The following is a 19,201-nucleotide window of genomic DNA, read 5'->3' as shown; positions in this document are numbered from 1 at the left end:
AGAGCTTCAGACAGAGCTTCACACCCACGAGAATGTTAGGTATCACTGGAAACGACATTTGTGACTTTCCCTTGAGCGGACCGTGTTATCGATACGAAAGTCTGTCCCTCGCCCGCATCCGAGTGTGACCTCATCGCCGTCTGCACTCTGCAAACCCATCAAACCCATGCGTTCACTCTTCTTCTTCGTTATATCTGATCATCTGCGCCTTCGCTTCAGTCGCATTCATTCAGAAACACTGCCGCTTCACAACGGCCCGCGCACAGACAAAGCCAGTGTCCTGGGACAAAGGAGACTGACACAACCACCGAGCCCTCGTCCCGACCGTGGATTTGGCCCAAACCTTCACCTCTCATGACCCGCTGAAGAGTCTCACTGTCACTGGAAGAGAAGCTGGAGAAACTGATGTCACCGATTGAGTTTTGTGATCATTTTAGTGCTGTTTTCTGGTCAACACAAAGAACAAACGGCGGAGTACACACGGAAAACACTGCAAAACACACATTTACAAAACAAAAATGACCAAATTCACACTCTCTTTTTAAAGGTGCACTATGTAACTTTCTCTAGACGAGCGGACCACGCCCACGTTTTTGACATGTTTGGATCGAGCAATGAAGACACTGGAAATGTGTGAGAGACAGATGTGTTTAATGTCATAGTGTGGAACATTCCAGGTAAAGAAATGACATCTCCACGAAGAAAACTATGGCGTACATCTCGTTAAAACAAAGTTACATAGTGCACCTTTATTTATTTAGTCTTTTAATCCATCATTGGTCCAGGAGTGATTGACAGAAAACGTTTCAAATGTGTTAAAAGTTCAGTCTGGAGTGTAAGGACGTTTTAAAACATGGCCCAGATGACCTCAGACGTGGCACAAAGCCTCGCCAGCACCTCCACTTGACCCTCTCTCCTCCTCCTCCTCCTCCTCCTCCTCCTCCTCGGCGCGGGGCGGGCGCTGGTTCAAAGCCGGCCCGCCGCACTCGCCCCGTGGCACAAGGGCAAGCGGGCAGCTGTGTGGTCGGGTGTAGGACAGAGCAAAAGGTCGACCCCTCCCAGACTCCCACACACACGGCAGGACTATGGCCTCCAGCAGCGGCAGCGGGCACAGCGCCTTCGGACTGGGCAGGAAGAAGAAGGGTCCCGGCCTCATGGATCAGATCAGTAAAATATTCGCGGGGGACAAGAAGAAGCGGAGCAAGGTCAGTGCGGTGTGGATTTGGGGCTTAATTCCGTCCGTAAATGGAGCTTGAGGTTTACTCGCGGCACTACGACTTCGCATGGAAAGGGGCGGGTGATAAAAGGACTGTTGGGGACAAGCTTTTGGTGAGATGATATTTCACGTAAACGATAGAAAAGTCGACCCCGAATGAGTTTATTATGTCGCCTTTTTCTATTTACACTATGAGACTTTAAGAAAATGTCGTTGCTTTGCTTGAAACGCTCCACAGTATTAACTTTTATATCTAATTTATTTTAATTTGATCAATTTCAGTCTGTTTATTGCGAAAAAGAAAACATTCTTAAAAGTCGTGTGCATATTGTGGAACGTTTCAGACATACATAGTGTACCTTTAATTATTTTTGCGTTCATCAAAAAGCAGATCTTTCATATTTTAAGAGAATCTGTTTAAAATATAAAACTATACTGTGAATGTTTAACTGAAAATTGTGACATAATATATTAATACAGGGTCAACTTTGAATTTTTGTGTGTATAAACTTTAGCCAATGTACAAAGTTTATGGTTTCTATGGATCTTTACCAAAAATGTATGCTTCATATATAACGCATTAAAGTCATATTTGTTATAATGTTATTTTGTAGAGTATAATATTCTCATAAATTAGCTTGTACAGACTCTTATATTTGTCTGTAACACATGTGGAGTACTTTTACATGAAATTGTTTGCGTTGTATGAATTGTTGTTGTTTTGTAGGTTTCCAAATAGAAACTTTAGGCTTTTATAGATGTCAAAATGATAGATGTTGCTCTGTTTTATTAAATAAAAACCTATGATCGTGCAGCACTTGCAGGGAACACTTTAGAACTATTTGAAACATCTCAAACTGGGTCTAAATTGTGAAGAGCAGGAAGCGTTTGAAGCAAAGAGAAGGACTTTTACCTTGAAAAATACTGCGCTGGTCCATCAAAATGAATTAACTTCAAGGTAAAAACAAGATCCATCTGTTGGATGAGACGTTTCAGTTTGGAAGTAAATTATTCTCTTTTTTAATTATATTTGTAAAGTGGCAGTCGGCACTCGCAGCTGCTAAGAAGAATATTTTAACTGCATTTAAGCGTAGTTATTCGGTTCAATCTTTGAACGTTTTAATGTCAGGTATCTACTGAAAATGTGTACTTAACTAAAAGCACTGTTGCATGGCTAAAAATGTACTCAATTACAAGTACAAGTACAAATACTGCTGCCAAATATCAGTGAATAGCAAATACTACTCAAAGTGCTAGTTGCTACACAATTTTTAGGTCAAACTTCTATTCAAAACAATCAATCAAACTATGTAAAACTGAATATTAGCCATTTTATGAAGCAAAACAGGGATTTGAACTCAGTGGTTCCTGTTTTAAATGTAACTAATTACAATTACAGGCTAGAAGTATAATCAACTAAAAGTACAAGTACAGGTTTAAAAATCCACCAGATAAAAAGTACAGTCTGCCATTATTTCTCAGTGCTGATCCCTGGGGTGTGGCATTTCAGGAGTTTGCATGTTCTCCCTGTGTCTGTGTGGGATTAACAAAGGGGGAAATGTCACAATTAACAACTTCATTAGATGTGACATTTGCACCGAACAGTTTATTGAAGGCGCTTGAAGTACGGGAGGGAGAATTTCGATGGGAGAAGCAGAAAACGCACTTCTGGAGCGGAAACGCCGGTAATGGTCAAAGTGGAGATGGAGTCGCTGAGGAGGTCGCTGGGTTTGCTGCCGCGGCGTCGGGGAGAGCTGGAGCTGTGGCTGAAATGGCAGAATATAGTGGGGACGGTGTATTTACGTGAAGAACAAAAGAAAGAAGGTTTGAATCTGCCTCAAAAGTTGTGAAGACGTTTCGCTGTTTGTTCTTCACTTCCTCTGTCTGTTTTCAGGAAGTGAAGAAGCGACTTGGACATTTTTATTTAAATAAGCGTCAAAAATCTTACACCTAAATGCTAATCCATAAGCTATGAAGGCAGTTACTCATAAGATACTAAGAAAAATAATATGCAGGATAAATAGTTTGATCTTGATCCATTTCGGGACTAAAAGACCACATGAAAATATGAAGAAAACTCATTTTTTAATGTATTTTTATTGCCTTAATGTATGAACAAAGACTTAATTTATAATGAACACAACAATAAGGTTTTAGTAACGTTCAGGCTCAGTAACTTAATTAAAGCCCTTTAGTTCCCAAGCCTCCCTCGTTCAGGAAACAGCCCTCGCTCTTTCTCTTCCTCTGTAAACGTGATGCTGAACTCTTATAAAAGCTTCTAATCGGCGGACATTTTCTGATTATGAAACACCATTTTAATTTGCCTCGTTCTCATTTCCCTCACTCAAGGCTTTCGACTCCCGTTGGGCTCTGGATGCAGATAATTACTGTAGTTATTGGCTCAGACCTGCTGTGGATTTAGCCGGAGTTCCGCGTTATGAGAGACCAACGAAAAAAAAGGGCGGATGAGGTTTATTTGCTGTTAATGAGGTGCTTGGAAAACATATGTGAGTTTTAAAAATTCCCATGAACTCGAGGTGAAGCAGAAGCAATGAAAGAAAGACAAAACAAAGTTAGATAATACTCAATACTGAAGATAACACAACATTTATTTATTATCTATTTGTTTATTGTTAAGTGAATCTTTATATTCTTTGAGAGCAACTGATTAAGTAATTGTAGACTGAATGCTTTGATAAACGGGCATCCTGACTGTGAGTGGGCTCGCCTTTCCACAGATCTGACCTGTGTAGTGGTCTGCAGGTGTCTTACAGGAAATGCATACGTTTAATGCCATACTGTGGGACATTCCAGGCAAAGCAATGACCTTTAAACCTTTAAAAGAGACAAATTATACTTTTTAACTGAACTTATTATATTATATTTTACATTTTGTTCAATACAAACCGGAAAATTGATCTAAAATGGCTCATTTAATAGAGACAGATCCTTTGACTTCCTGTTCAACGCTGCAGAACTGATAAGCTCCGCCTCTTCACAGTGATAAGCTCCGCCTCTTCATCGCGACATTTCCCCCGTAACCAGCAGCAGATTTTCATGTATGTGTTTTTTATGTTTCAGAGGTGTTTGAGTCACTCTGAGTTTTAAACTGTCAAACGATCACGTAAAGTACAGAGCGGTGGGCGGAGATACGGGGTAGGTGAAAACAGGGATTTTCTGAGCACTCCGATATTTGGAAAAACGAATTCTGTCTTCTTATCCGTAGTGATTGCGTTTTCTTTTAATAAGGCAGAAGTAGAAATAAATAAGTACACAAATAAATAAATAAATTGGTAAATGAGTTCATAGTTTGTTTGAAGAAAACGCACTTAATATTAAAGTTAATTTGAGTTTCAGGACGAATCAGGATTACGTTACACAAAACATGCAGGAACCAATCAAAATACAACTTCTAGTAAAATAATGATGAGGAAACACTGTTATAACAAGATTAAACGCTCATTAAAGTTGCATAATATTTCTCATTCTAAGTCAAATTAATGAATAAAAGAACAACAAGTCGACATTACTTAAAATATTGCTATAACCTGAGAAAGTCGGTTCTTTGTCGCGTTTCAATAGATTCTAAAGCGCCAAGAGTGTTGATTGTATGTTGTAAAAACACACGTGCGTTGTGTTTCCAGGGCTCGTTCCGGAGCCACGCCGCTTCACCTCAACAGTCCTCAACCCGACGCAAACAACATGAAAACGCTGTGGTGAAGTTCTTCAGAAACCTCGTGAGTAATGTTCATTTTGTGCTACATTGATGAGGGTTTTAGCTTTTCCTCACTGACGTAGAGTTTAATTCCAATCGTGTGGAGCAAAGTTACATTCAAAGTTGTTGTGGAAGAGAAGAATCGATAAGGAATCTGTCAAGTCCATGGTTCAGATGTAGCGCGACCAAATCCAATATCTACAACAGCTTCACAATTTGTACCCCACGATAGAAATATGTCTTCAGCAACTCTTTCGGAAAGGACGCTGTAAACACTGTACCTTTTGTTCTGTTAAGTTTATAGTATGGAATAAAAGGGCTCTGAGAAAATGTGTTTATAAGTTAATAAGCATGTTAGCATGTTAGCATGTTAGCGGCGTTGGGCTGCCACTAACGGTCACTTAGCTAATTGTCTCGGCCAGCAATTGTTCCTTTGAGCAGTCGATTTAGATGTTTAGAACTAAATTAGACTCAGACGAAGGTGAAGTGAAGTCGTGGCAGAGCGTATTTATGAATTTGTGGACAAAGCTACACATTTCCCGCATCATTCTCATGCAATCGCGTCTCAGTTTGAGTCACAAAGCGTCTTTTCTGAGCTCTCAACACGTTTTGGACTCGGCATAACGATTATTCCATCAGTCATTATAGTCTATAGTCATTTCAATAACTGATTAGCTGCGTTTAATCAATGTGGTTGAAGTGCGGCGGTTCTGACGGTCTCCTAGTGGTCGCCAAAGGTACTGCAGTAGGTCAAAGGTTTACGCGCCGTCTACAGCGGGGCACGTGAGGAGAAAGTGAGTTTGGATATGTGTTTGGCCCACAACACTTGATTTAGAATTACTTTTACATGAATCTACGAAGGCAAAATCGCAGTCTGGACTCTTATTGTTGGTGTTACATTGGATTTTCTGTGGGATAATGGGCCCGCGATGCGCTTGAATTCAGACAAAAAGAACAAATGATGTCGACAAACTTTCTTTTCCACCCTCGCACAACTGTTACTTTGTTTTCCATAGCTGTTGTGACTCGCCTCGTCTCCGCTGTCACATCAGAAAACGTGTTATGTGTCGATAAATGATCCGTTTCACCAAAAGCTTTGATTCAACTGCAGTTTGCCCTCTCTCGTTCTCTCCCTCTGTCTCTCCAAACACAAACAAACCATTTCTCTTCCAGCGTCTGACTGATATTTTGAGTTTTCTGTTTCATTTTCTCTCTCACTTGTTGTTCCATCAGGTCGCCACCTCTCCTCGTCCTAAATCCAGGGTGAGTTTTGATTCCGAGCATTTCTTTTTCACCTTTTTTTTTTGCAGGAACGTATCGAGCAACATTTTCTGCACAAACGCTCCTTGTTGTTTTACAGCGTTCATCCACAGTTTCAAGGTTTAACAGTATACGCCGTCGTCATCTGTGGTTTCAAATGCCAAGGCTTTGCAGCAAATAATAACCTGGGAAATCTATTATACAAGGAAAGATGAGATGTTCAAATATAGCACGCTGTACTCTTGAGGTACTTTCATTTCCACGATTGAAGACGCGTCTAAATTACCTTTGTATGAATGACATCGTGCACAACAGCAGGGTTCATTGTGGTCTGGTCGGGCTGATGAGGCCGCATCCTCTCCAGATTTTTCATTTCTCTTGCCCTAGAACTGAAGAGGCGAGGCTTTTAACGATCTGATGAACTCATACTACAGATAATATATTCGACATTGTGACGTTTATGTAACGTTAAGCTAAGAAAAGCTAAGAAAAGTTTACGGCATGTTGTTGCTGACTGTTATGGGCCAGGGATGTGGATTTTAATGGCACACTGACTTTATTTTTATTAAAGTATAAGTATTGTACACATCTGGTAGGCATTTAAACGGTTAGATTTAGCAGTACATTTAGAAAAATTGGGTAAACTATACGGATACTGAGTTACAGAACACTGAATACCTGCATTAAAATGTATTTTGGAGTGTTTTCTGTGACATAATTATATTATATTAAAGGTAATAAAAAAAAAAAACGCAACCTAGGATTAAAACAGTTTAATGTACTTTTTTAATGCATTCATTTCACAGATTAAAGAAATAAAACTTGTAAGAGAAAATGGACTCAACATAAGAACAAATTTAGTGTGTTTTTCTCGCGCAAATTACGTGGTAAAATACTGCAATGTTTTCCTTAAATTTTATAGCTGAATACCAGAATAGAGTGACTCTAAATCTTTAAATTTGTATTCTGAATATTTTTATTTATTTTATTTTTTCATTTTGTTGGCTGCGATATTGAAAACGGCCACAAAGATGAGAAAATGCAACGTTTTGAGGATTTTTGCCCCATTCAAAACATCACATTTAGTTTTAAATTGCTCATCGCTATGGCAACGGTCCAAATTTCCACATCATTTTGTGCTGAGTTTCCTGTGAACTCAATTGATCAGTGTTAAAAGTTATATATTTTTGCAGAAATGTTCACAATAATGGACACGATCCTTTATTCTAGTTTGAGAAATAACGTTTGTCCGTAGTCTGATTACAGCCCGATGCCGTGACCCACGTGAACCTACACATTGAACCTACACATTGAACCTACACATTGAACCTACGCATTGAACCTAAACATTGAACCTACGCATTGAACCTACGCATTGAACCTACACATTGAACCTACACATTGAACCTACGCATTGAACCTACGCATTGAACCTGAACATTGAACCTACGCATTGAACCTACGCATTGAACCTACACATTGAACCTACGCATTGAACCTACGCATTGAACCTACACATTGAACCTACGCATTGAACCTAAACATTGAACCTACACATTGAACCTACACATTGAACCTACGCATTGAACCTACACATTGAACCTACGCATTGAACCTACGCATTGAACCTAAACATTGAACCTACGCATTGAACCTACGCATTGAACCTACACATTGAACCTACACATTGAACCTACGCATTGAACCTAAACATTGAACCTACGCATTGAACCTACGCATTGAACCTACACATTGAACCTACACATTGAACCTACGCATTGAACCTACACATTGAACCTACGCATTGAACCTACGCATTGAACCTACATATTGAACCTACGCATTGAACCTACACATTGAACCTACGCATTGAACCTACACATTGAACCTACATATTGAACCTACACATTGAACCTACACATTAAACCTACACATTGAACCTACGCATTGAACCTACACATTGAACCTACACATTGAACTTAGACATTGAACTTAGACATTGAACCTACGCATTGAACCTACGCATTGAACCTACGCATTGAACCTACGCATTGAACCTACACATTGAACTTAGACATTGAACTTAGACATTGAACCTACGCATTGAACCTACACATTGAACCTACGCATTGAACCTACACATTGAACCTACGCATTGAACCTACGCATTGAACCTACGCATTGAACCTACACATTCATTCGTAGATAATTGACTGAAACATCTTTGTGTGTTTTTCAGTGGCGAGACGTCTTGGGTTTGGTAGGTCACAAAACTGCACCTCTCTGTCCTCTCGTCCTGTTTGTTTGTTTGTTTGTTTGTTTGTTTGTTTGTGTTGAAGCAGCGCGTCCTCGTCCAGAAAAACTCCTCTAACACGTTTCCAAATCTGTGACTACTCTTCCAGTGTGTTACCACCAGAATGTTTCCAACACCAACAGATACGCATGATATTGTGTTTTCAAATGAAGCAAACGTGGGGATGATTATGTTTGTCAGGGTCCTGGACAATAAGGAATTACGGGCTACGAGATGTGTCCGAAAATGGCTGAAGTGTAGTTTTGGAAATGAGCAAAATTGGATTATCAAGTATCAAGTTTATAAGAAAAATATATATTAAAAAGCCTGGGAAAAAGGATGCTGCGTTCTATTGTTCCACGGAGCAATGACAGAAAAAGACAAAAAACAATGAGCAGTGGAGTACGGTTTATGTACAATAAACGACTCAAAACACGTAATACAAACCAGGAAAGTGCTCCAAACTCCTAAAATGCTCATCCAGTTAAGTTAGTTTACCAACCCGGACAGTGTTATTTCATTTACAGTTTATAAAGCCTTGTCTGAGAGGGAATTGTTGCTAATGTTGACGTTAGCTCCGTGTTGGCGATAGCGACATTAGTAGACTCTATCTATATCTGGGGTAAAACCAATTTTATTTTATTGTATGAAAATAATAATTGGTACAACTCTTCCAACTTTACTGTCCGTTCAGTTTTAGTGCAATACTTGAACTTAAACCAAGACATTTACTGACATATTTGATCTTATTTCTGGAGGACAGTTAGGCTATAGCATCAAGTACAGAGTATTTATTTCCCTTGTGCCTGAGTATACAGTACAGAGTATAATAGTATAGAGTATATAGTATATAGTATAGAGTATACAGTACAGAGTATACAGTATAGAGTAGATAGTATACAGTATAGATTATAATAGTATAGAGTATAGAGTATAGAGTATATAGTATATAGTATAGAGTATAGAGTATATAGTATAGAGTATACAGTACAGAGTATACAGTATAGAGTATATAGTATAGAGTATATAGTATACAGTATACAGTATACAGTATATAGTATACAGTATAGAGTATACAGTATAGAGTATACAGTATAGAGTATAGAGTATACAGTATACAGTATAAAGTATAGAGTATACAGTATATAGTATAGAGTATACAGTATAGAGTGTACAGTATACAGTATACAGTATAAAGTATAGAGTATAGAGTATACAGTATATAGTATAGAGTATACAGTATCGAGTGTACAGTATACAATATAAAGTATAGAGTATAGAGTATACAGTATATAGTATAGAGTATATAGTATAGAGTATACAGTATACAGTATAAAGTATAGAGTATACAGTATATAGTATAGAGTATACAGTATCGAGTGTACAGTATACAGTATACAGTATAAAGTATAGAGTATAGAGTATACAGTATATAGTATAGAGTATACAGTATATAGTATAGAGTATACAGTATCGAGTGTACAGTATACAGTATAAAGTATAGAGTATAGAGTATACAGTATAGAGTATACAGTATCGAGTGTACAGTATACAGTATACAGTATAAAGTATAGAGTATAGAGTATACAGTATATAGTATAGAGTATATAGTATAGAGTATACAGTATACAGTATAAAGTATAGAGTATAGAGTATACAGTATCGAGTGTACAGTATACAGTATACAGTATAAAGTATAGAGTATAGAGTATACAGTATATAGTATAGAGTATACAGTATCGAGTGTACAGTATACAGTATACAGTATAAAGTATAGAGTATAGAGTATACAGTATATAGTATAGAGTATACAGTATCGAGTGTACAGTATACAGTATAAAGTATAGAGTATAGAGTATACAGTATATAGTATAGAGTATACAGTATCGAGTGTACAGTATACAGTATACAGTATAAAGTATAGAGTATAGAGTATACAGTATATAGTATAGAGTATATAGTATAGAGTATACAGTATACGGTATAAAGTATAGAGTATAGAGTATACAGTATCGAGTGTACAGTATACAGTATACAGTATAAAGTATAGAGTATAGAGTATACAGTATCGAGTGTACAGTATACAGTATACAGTATAAAGTATAGAGTATACAGTATATAGTATAGAGTATATAGTATAGAGTATACAGTATCGAGTGTACAGTATACAGTATACAGTATAAAGTATAGAGTATACAGTATATAGTATAGAGTATATAGTATAGAGTATACAGTATACAGTATAAAGTATAGAGTATAGAGTATACAGTATATAGTATAGAGTATATAGTATAGAGTATACAGTATACAGTATAAAGTATAGAGTATAGAGTATACAGTATCGAGTGTATAGTATACAGTATACAGTATAAAGTATAGAGTATACAGTATATAGTATAGAGTATATAGTATAGAGTATACAGTATACAGTATAAAGTATAGAGTATAGAGTATACAGTATATAGTATAGAGTATATAGTATAGAGTATACAGTATACAGTATAAAGTATAGAGTATAGAGTATACAGTATCGAGTGTACAGTATACAGTATACAGTATAAAGTATAGAGTATACAGTATATAGTATAGAGTATATAGTATAGAGTATACAGTATACAGTATGAAGTATAGAGTATAGAGTATACAGTATATAGTATAGAGTATATAGTATAGAGTATACAGTATACAGTATAAAGTATAGAGTATAGAGTATACAGTATCGAGTGTATAGTATACAGTATACAGTATAAAGTATAGAGTATACAGTATACAGTATAAAGTATAGAGTATAGAGTATACAGTATATAGTATAGAGTATATAGTATAGAGTATACAGTATACAGTATAAAGTATAGAGTATAGAGTATACAGTATCGAGTGTACAGTATACAGTATACAGTATAAAGTATAGAGTATACAGTATAGAGTAAACAGTATAGAGTAAACAGTATACGCACTGCCATCCATTATTTTCTGTCTGACCCACTTTCTTAAGCTCCTATGTAACAATCTCCCTCCATTTATAGATAATAAACTGTGTCTAATGCAGTGGTGTTCAGACTGTGGTAAACAGGCGTCTTCTGTGGTATTTTTGTGCAGTTTTGGCTTCGTTCAACACAAAATATTAGTCATATTTCCGTCCGTCTTTGTGTTAGTATATATTAAAGAACTACCGGCACTCAGACATCGTTTAGTCTTATTTTAGCTGTAATTTCAAACTATTAATTCCTGTTTTATGCAACATTTTCAGGACTTTTGCTCGTCATTCCCCAATTTGAGTCATTTGCCAAATTTGAGTCATTATTTAAAGTTTAAAATTGTTCTCTGTCAGTTGTAGCTTTTTTTTGGTGACATTTATTTTTGTTAAAGACACGTCAAATCTTGTAATCACCAAACAAATACTGTACTTTTCACACTAAAACCAGTTTGCTCTGGTTTATTAACAGTTAAATGCTGTGTTTTCACCAACATTGAGCTCAAATTTACCTTGAACTATACATTAAATAGAAACGCAGATGGATTTTGAATGTAAACTTGGCACTGACTCACATTTAAAAGACACAATATTTAGTTTTAAAGTGTCTTCTGCGACCACAACTGTCCTACCTTTTGATAATTGTGAAATCCACAGAAAGTCCCGTTATAAATCCGGTTTAGATCTCGCCCAAAACATGATTAGCTTGTGTGAAAAGCTGTAGAACCACTGGTCTAATGTCCCCGAGCAACCAAATAAAAATAGCATCTGTAGAAAATCTGCTTTGCAAATGGGTTTTTCAGTTCTTCGGCCACATTTCCAATAATAACATGTAGATGGGAAAAACATTATAATCATCATTGCACCATCTCGCATAATAATAGAGCATAATAGTCTTTTCTATGACTCTATTATCATTGTAATTCCCGTCCCCTTTGCTTCAATCTAGAACGACTCGCTGCGTCTCGATGACTTTGAGACAGCGCGACTATTTATGACCCAACACCGGTAACACATTTTTTCAATAGGTTTTCTCCTTATATTATAGGCCTCTGAACCTCCCTTTATACGCATGCTTTGCACACTGCAAAAAATAATATGTACATGAGTTACAATTACGCGAATCATCTCAATCAATCAGGCTCTTTGATTTATTTCAAAATGCGTCTGACTCAATGCATTTTTTCTTGAAACCAGTGAAAACATGTGAGTAATTAAAGGTGTGCTATGTAACTTTTGGGTCGAAGGTCCGCCACTTGCCTGCTTTGCTTGGACTGTTCCACCGTATGGCATTAAAGTGCATACGACAGGTTAGACCGTATTTTCCGGACTATAAGGCGCATTAAGCGAAACAAACGTGTACCACACAAAATCAAAATTAAAAAACAGAATTAATCCATATATACGTCGCACTGGATTATAAGGCGCACTGTTGTTTTTGGAGAAAATTAAAGGCTTTTAAGTGCGCCTTATAGTGCGGAAAATACGGTATACATTTCACTAAAACGTATTAAAACCTTGAAAAACGTGCATTCTTACTGTGAGCGGGGTCGTCTCTCCACAGATCTGACCTGTAACTTGTCATGGTGTTGTCACCTGCTTGTCTCATGGACATAAACATTGCCATACTGTGGGACATTCTAGGCAAAGTAGTAACATTTTCACAGAAACTTGGCAAATCTAGGTCTAAGTCTTCGAATCTTTGCTAAAAACAGATATTTTTGCACATTTTTATGACCTCTATACCATTTGTAAATTCAAGTTAAGTTTGTGTTTTTTCCCCCCAGAGTGTGTTACTTGTATCCAGGATTATTGAACATGTGACGCATGTGAAAAGTTACATATTGCACTTTTAAATTGTATGAACTGAATGGTCAGAACGACTTGGATTCAAGTCCTTTACAGCGAAGCTAATATTAGATTTTGCAGTGTCTCCCGTTTGTTTTGGTGCCTCGGGTGAATGTCATTTCCTCTCACACCCGCCTGTCTCACCTTCGCTCTGTGATGGTGTCAATATGTAGGTGTCAAAGTGGACACCTAAACCTGTCCGTCCTGCAGTGTGCAGGACTCCCGACAAGTTTAGTTTAGCATTTTGTCCAGAATCAGCACTGCATTAACTAAACTAATGATTTAACCCTGATTGCAAAAAATTACATTGGATAAAATAAAATCAAAATCAAAAATATATATAAAAATAAAAGAACATTCCATGTCCTAATCTTAACCAAATTAAGGATTCACAAAGATAAACCCAATCCTCACCTTAACATTACCCCGATTGTGAAAAATATACTGTTAAAAACAACTTTTGCAGATAAAAATAGCAATAAATTATATAATAAATAAATGCCAAACTTTCAGGGAGGCTCTGAAATTGTAGTAAGGACAGAAGAAAAATCAGGACCATGTGAGAGATATTTTTATTACTGCAAAGTCGATGTACAAAAGAACGGTATTACTGTCCTTGCTGGATAAAGAGGGCACTTTCCGCTTTTCAGACCGATAGTGTTGGTAAAACGGTCACTTATCAAAGAGACAAAAAAAATGAGAGTTTACAGTGTCTTGAAATACATGAGTGTGAATGTGCGGTGAATATTAGAGCACAAAAACAGCGCAGGATTGGACAAAACCATTCGCAAATGGTCAGATTACAGTTTTCACAATTTACTCTTGCAACCAGTGGCAACAGGGATGAACATTGTCTCTGTGCCATAATATTTGGATAATACTAGATAGAACTGTGATAGAAGACCAGGACTAAACCAGGACTAGAAGAGGACCACACAAGACTAAACTGACTCACACCAGGACAGACCCAGGAGCAGATACTTCCCTCTATATATACGGCTCTTAAGGAACATAGTGTACAGTAAATTATGAGAGGTGCAAATGTTCTTTGGCAGCAGTTGCAACATTTTTAGAGGTGATAATGAGGTGATAATGTGTAGATGCATCTTTTACCTGAGTGCAGTGTTCAGCCGATTGCACACACGGAACATTAATAACTGACAATTATTTAAAAGCACCAATACAACAGCTGCTGACCTCCAGTTTAGTTAAAGGTGCACTATGTGACTTTCCTGCTGTGTCCATGGAGACACATCAAAATATCTTTCAAATTGTACACAGTAGTGTGCGTTTTACTTCATGCTTGTGTTTTTCTTCATTTCCACGTGACCACTGCAGTCTTTTTTCATGAGAGAAGTGTGAGTTGTCCATTTCCCAAAAGGGTTCACGCTGTGACACTACAAATGAAAGACTTGTGGCTCCGGCTGAGGGTTTAAAGATCAGGTTTAAAAGACTCAATGTTGTGTCACAGGCTATTTCAAGGCAAATATTTGGTAATAAAAAAATACAGATGTCTTTTGGCTAATTCTGGCATATTTACGGAAATGTTTGTTAATATGCACTGTCCCTGAAATAAAAAAATAAAAAATTGAACTATCTATTTAGCTCTATTTAGTTTTCTACACTTAAATACTATCAACAGCAACTTAAACGAATCTGGCCAGAACATAAAAGCTAAACGTGTTTTGTTTGTCTGTACTAAAGTAAAGCCACAACAACATAGACTAGAAAATATACTGGAACAATGTGGATCTGGGAGGGCATCTGGCCTTAAACTAATCATTACAAATATCCAGTTTACAGTTTTCAGTCCACAGTTCCCAATATTACCAAGTGGTGTAAATTGGTGGTGATAATACTCGTGTTCAAGCTTCAATTTTGGTTATTATGTGACGATTATTTGTGTAGTAAAAAAATCCTATTCCATTTTGAAAAATAATTGGATCAAACTCACAATCGTTGCAAAGAACCACACCCAGCATTTGTTCCCTCCAACCAGAGTACAGAGTATTTTGAGCACTGGCAATGGCGGCATTCCCTTTGGACCCTCTGCTTTGGTCCAGACTGTCCCTCTTGGGCTTCCGTAGCTGTTCTTCTGCAGAGTCCCAGCTGTGTCCACACGTTCCTCTCACACACATGTTTTTCTAGGCATCATCGTCTAAACCCGAAGGAGCAAAATCCCCAGTGCGACGACGCAAAGAGCAGGGCACACTGTCCCGACTCCTCAGCCTGGTGAGACCCCCTCACACACATCCACATCACAGCATTTACCTCAGATATAACCAATGTGTGTCTGTGTTTGTGCAAATGCAACAGTGACACAGCATTCGCCGAAGAGCAGTGAGTAACGCGCCTGTATCTCATTCACAGAGGCATTTATTTCTGTTGCAGAAGCGTGTCATCATCACTAACACATTCAAAGAAGATGTCTGTTTATCATGTTAATGTGTATATTTGGTCGCTGTCCCATCTTGTTACAGCAAAAGGCAAGGCAAGTTTATTTGTAGAGCACATTTCATACACAAGGCAATTGAAAGTGCTTCACACAGCAGGAAAAAAGCATTAAAATCACAAAGAAATGACAGAAACAGAAAAACAATCAAATTAACTAAATAAAAATTAAAAAACACCTAGCCAAATCCAAATGTATCGGACCACATTGGCATTCCAGACACTCCTTCCCATATTTATTTGACGTTGCAGCATGACAGGTGTCTCCGGGATGGACACATCACTTTTAGATTGATTTGTTCTCATATCTGCGCGCTTTCTGCAAAACAACTAATGCTAGAACAAATATCAACTTTCTTTCATTGCATTTAGCAAATCACATTAGCTACAAAATAGGCGTTAGCATTTCTTCTATGCAATCCACCGCATCTTTTACTTCCTTCTGCAAACTGGAGTTCAAAGCTCTAAACATGCTCTCAAAGGCATCGTGTCAGTCTATTCTCCAATGTTAATGATCTGAGATGAGCTCTGTAAACTGAATGTCGATTCCGTTTGTTTACTGTGCAATTATTCATAAATGATTGGATTGGAAAGACAATTAATAAATGAGTGATGCCTCGTTGGCTGAGGCTGTTAGAGAAGGACACTCTCTCGCTCTCTCTTCATAAAAGCCCTTTGAAAAGCCCTCAAATAAAACCAACAAAAATAATGAAATACCAGTTCAGTCAGTGTGTGCTTTCTGAAAGTACAGATTCAACCCAAATATAAAAATGGACATTTGTCTTTTCCTACATCTTTATAGAGCTTGACTTGTGCCCTCACTTGAACTTGGTGAAATCCTTTGTGATTCCCAGCCAGTATCAACACAGGCATTTGAACACTGGCTCCATTGAGTGCACGGCGTTGCGCAGAAGCTGAATTACATGAGCTGGATTTACACAGATTTGACGGGAGAAGACGTGAAGCAGAAGTGGCTCAGCGGATGCGCAGTGGGATTACTGACACAGTGTGGTCAAATTTGAGGCTTTTTCATAAGGAAATACAACAAAGAAATTCACCTGGGCCTCAGTTACTTGAACAGTAGACAGACAGAAAGACAGATACTGGTACTTAAGGTCTCAGTGCAACTTTGGCAGGGGCATTCGTCAGGTAGGAGTGTTTGAGGAGAGTAACAGCCCTCAAACAGGACAAAAGCCTCCCCTGTCCACATGCAGTTTGGTGTGAAAAAGCCTGTAGCACTTCAGAGTTCTACAGCTAACTTTATGCAGCTTTGGACCTCATTATTGCCTGCTCTCGGCGTGGGACTGGTTTGTGCTGTGCCATCAGGGCCTAATCTGATCCACTTTGTCTTGATTTTTGAGAGTAAAATGAGCCGGAAAATAATTTTGGAAGATCCGGGAGTCTAATGGGAGGAATCTGGCAACTGTTTTGTCCTGTCCCCAACCTCCCCTTACCACCAACGCTTAGTCACAAATTAAGCCCTGTACGGTAAAAACTGGTGTGAGTGATTGGTGGTGGTGGCAGAAGCCCATCCACCAGTCTACCCCAGGGCAGCTGTGGCTATTGTAGTTTAGTTTCAATGATTCAGACCTTTATTTTTTGTCTAAACACCACGGAAGCTTTTTCTCACACTCCGAATACACCCTCTATTACCTTTGTATTTGGCTTTCGATGCCATAATCAAGTATATATTTTATACTTCTTCAGATTGAGTTAGTACTTGTAAATGCCTCTTAAATAAATGTCTGCAGCGTTTCATGTTTTAATTATATCAACGTCCAAAGCTCTTGAATCAACATCATTCCCACCACACAAGCTACCCTCTGGAGTGCCCCCAGTAAAAGAGATTATTGAATGACAGTTTTCTTGGTTAAATAAACGATTAAACAGAAAATACTTCATACGACAAGATGGGACACTGACAAATACATTTCACATTTCACACTTCACATCAGCCTACTCTTCACCATGCAACATTCACCCTTCATCTTTAAACCTACCTCAAACCTCATCCGTTTTATTTGCAGTTTTGGGATAACCGCCAGCCTCCAAATCCACTAAATGTGAAAAAAACCAACAACTCCTCGACAATCACCCGACGGGCCCCGGCGCCGCTGACGCACCGTCTGTTTTGTGCCATTTCAGGGAGACACTAAATCCCGCCCTCCCCCAAAACGCTGGAGCACCATCTTCTGAGCACCCGGACCCCAACCGGCCCGGACGAGAGGACCAGAGCGAAGAAGGAGGCGCTGAAGAGGACGCGGCGGACTCACAACCTCAAGAAACGCTAACTAACGACTAACAGGGCAACGACATGAAGGCCTAAGTAAAGCTGCATTTAATGGGGTCAATTACATACCAAACAGGCTGTAAACAACATTAAAGTAGTTATTATATAGTCTTAACACTTGCTGTGGATGAATTATGTTTGAATAACACGGTTCGAGTCATTCTGTCATGTCTTGAGTTTCTATAATACATTTGATCATGAATTCAGCTAACGAGAAGCAAAAAGGCAAACGCCATTAAGTACAGGCTTAATTGTCAGTGTCGCTGTTGTTCAAATTTGGCTCTGGGGTGTGCGTTTTGTTAAAAATGTCCTCCTCAACACGAGAAAACACTGGTCTAAAGGTGCTGTGTGCGTCAATGTTATTTCAGGGCAAAAGTCTCAATGTTGTCTGAGTATTTTGTACATAAATAATGCTATTATAGTGTACAAACTAACTTTATTCTGCCTGTTTGCCTTCTTTACAATACCACATATACAGTGCCCTGAATGTGTCTGCATGTACATTTAATAGTACCTTAAATAATCTCTTTTGTACAGTAAGAGTGAGTGTAAAGGCCCTTTCAAATGCACTGTAAATGACCAAAGCCTTAAAACCACTGACGATTCTTCATGTGCAGCTGAAGTTTAAATGTTCGTCCCAGTCAGCACTTTGCATGTAGTGTTGACGTAACCAAACACGTTTAATAGTGTGGTTCTTGTTGAAGGGTGAGATGGTGTTGGAGGGTGAGACGGTACGTTGTTGAAAAGGTCAAAGTTGAGAAATGACGATCGCACAGAGTTTAGAGAAATAAGGGAATTTAATCATGTCATTTTATGTGTAACGACCAGCACTGTTTGTAGCAGTGTTTTATGTGAAGAAACAAATGTGACTGTGGAGTTTAAGTGTTGTATGTCCAGTCTAATGAGAAATATATTGTATGTTGGGAGCTATTAAAGTTTGCTCAAACCGATCTTTTGTGTCATCTTTTTGCCAATAGTTTAAATTCATGTTTTGGTTTAAAAACAATCAGAAATATGACAATGTGCCAATCGCAGGGCTTCTGCAGCCACTAGCGACCACGCCCTCGTCACATTCACACATAAGATAACATAACCCAGTCAGAGGCAGTCGGAGAGGAATTGAACTATGAATCTTTCACTTATTCAAGACTTTT

General features: G+C 38.1%; 1 protein-coding gene across 6 annotated transcripts; it reads left to right on the top strand.

Annotated features, from left to right (window-relative positions):
* The first annotated feature begins 926 nt into the window (after window positions 1–926).
* Window positions 927–18,995, top strand: mbpa (myelin basic protein a). 6 transcript variants are annotated; one of them, XM_072448147.1, is made up of 7 exons: window positions 927–1,205; window positions 4,861–4,953; window positions 6,165–6,194; window positions 8,431–8,451; window positions 12,408–12,466; window positions 15,455–15,538; window positions 17,903–18,995. In XM_072448147.1, exons 1-7 carry the CDS (start codon window positions 1,086–1,088, stop codon window positions 18,057–18,059), a joined length of 564 nt encoding a protein of 187 aa, XP_072304248.1. In that variant the 5' UTR covers window positions 927–1,085; the 3' UTR covers window positions 18,060–18,995. The 6 variants fall into 6 exon arrangements, with proteins under 6 accessions (XP_072304248.1, XP_072304249.1, XP_072304250.1 ...); XM_072448148.1 differs by lacking the exon at window positions 17,903–18,995 and adding an exon at window positions 15,623–15,665; XM_072448149.1 differs by lacking the exon at window positions 12,408–12,466.
* Window positions 18,996–19,201: the final 206 nt, after the last annotated feature.

This window comes from Eucyclogobius newberryi, unplaced genomic scaffold (genome assembly GCF_026437365.1).
Source record: "Eucyclogobius newberryi isolate DKJ021-1_F unplaced genomic scaffold, fEucNew1.0.hap1 SCAF_16, whole genome shotgun sequence".
NCBI classification, from domain to species: Eukaryota; Metazoa; Chordata; class Actinopteri; order Gobiiformes; family Gobiidae; genus Eucyclogobius; species Eucyclogobius newberryi.
Note: the sequence above shows the minus strand (reverse complement) of the source record. Positions and strands in the feature narration are given on the sequence as shown.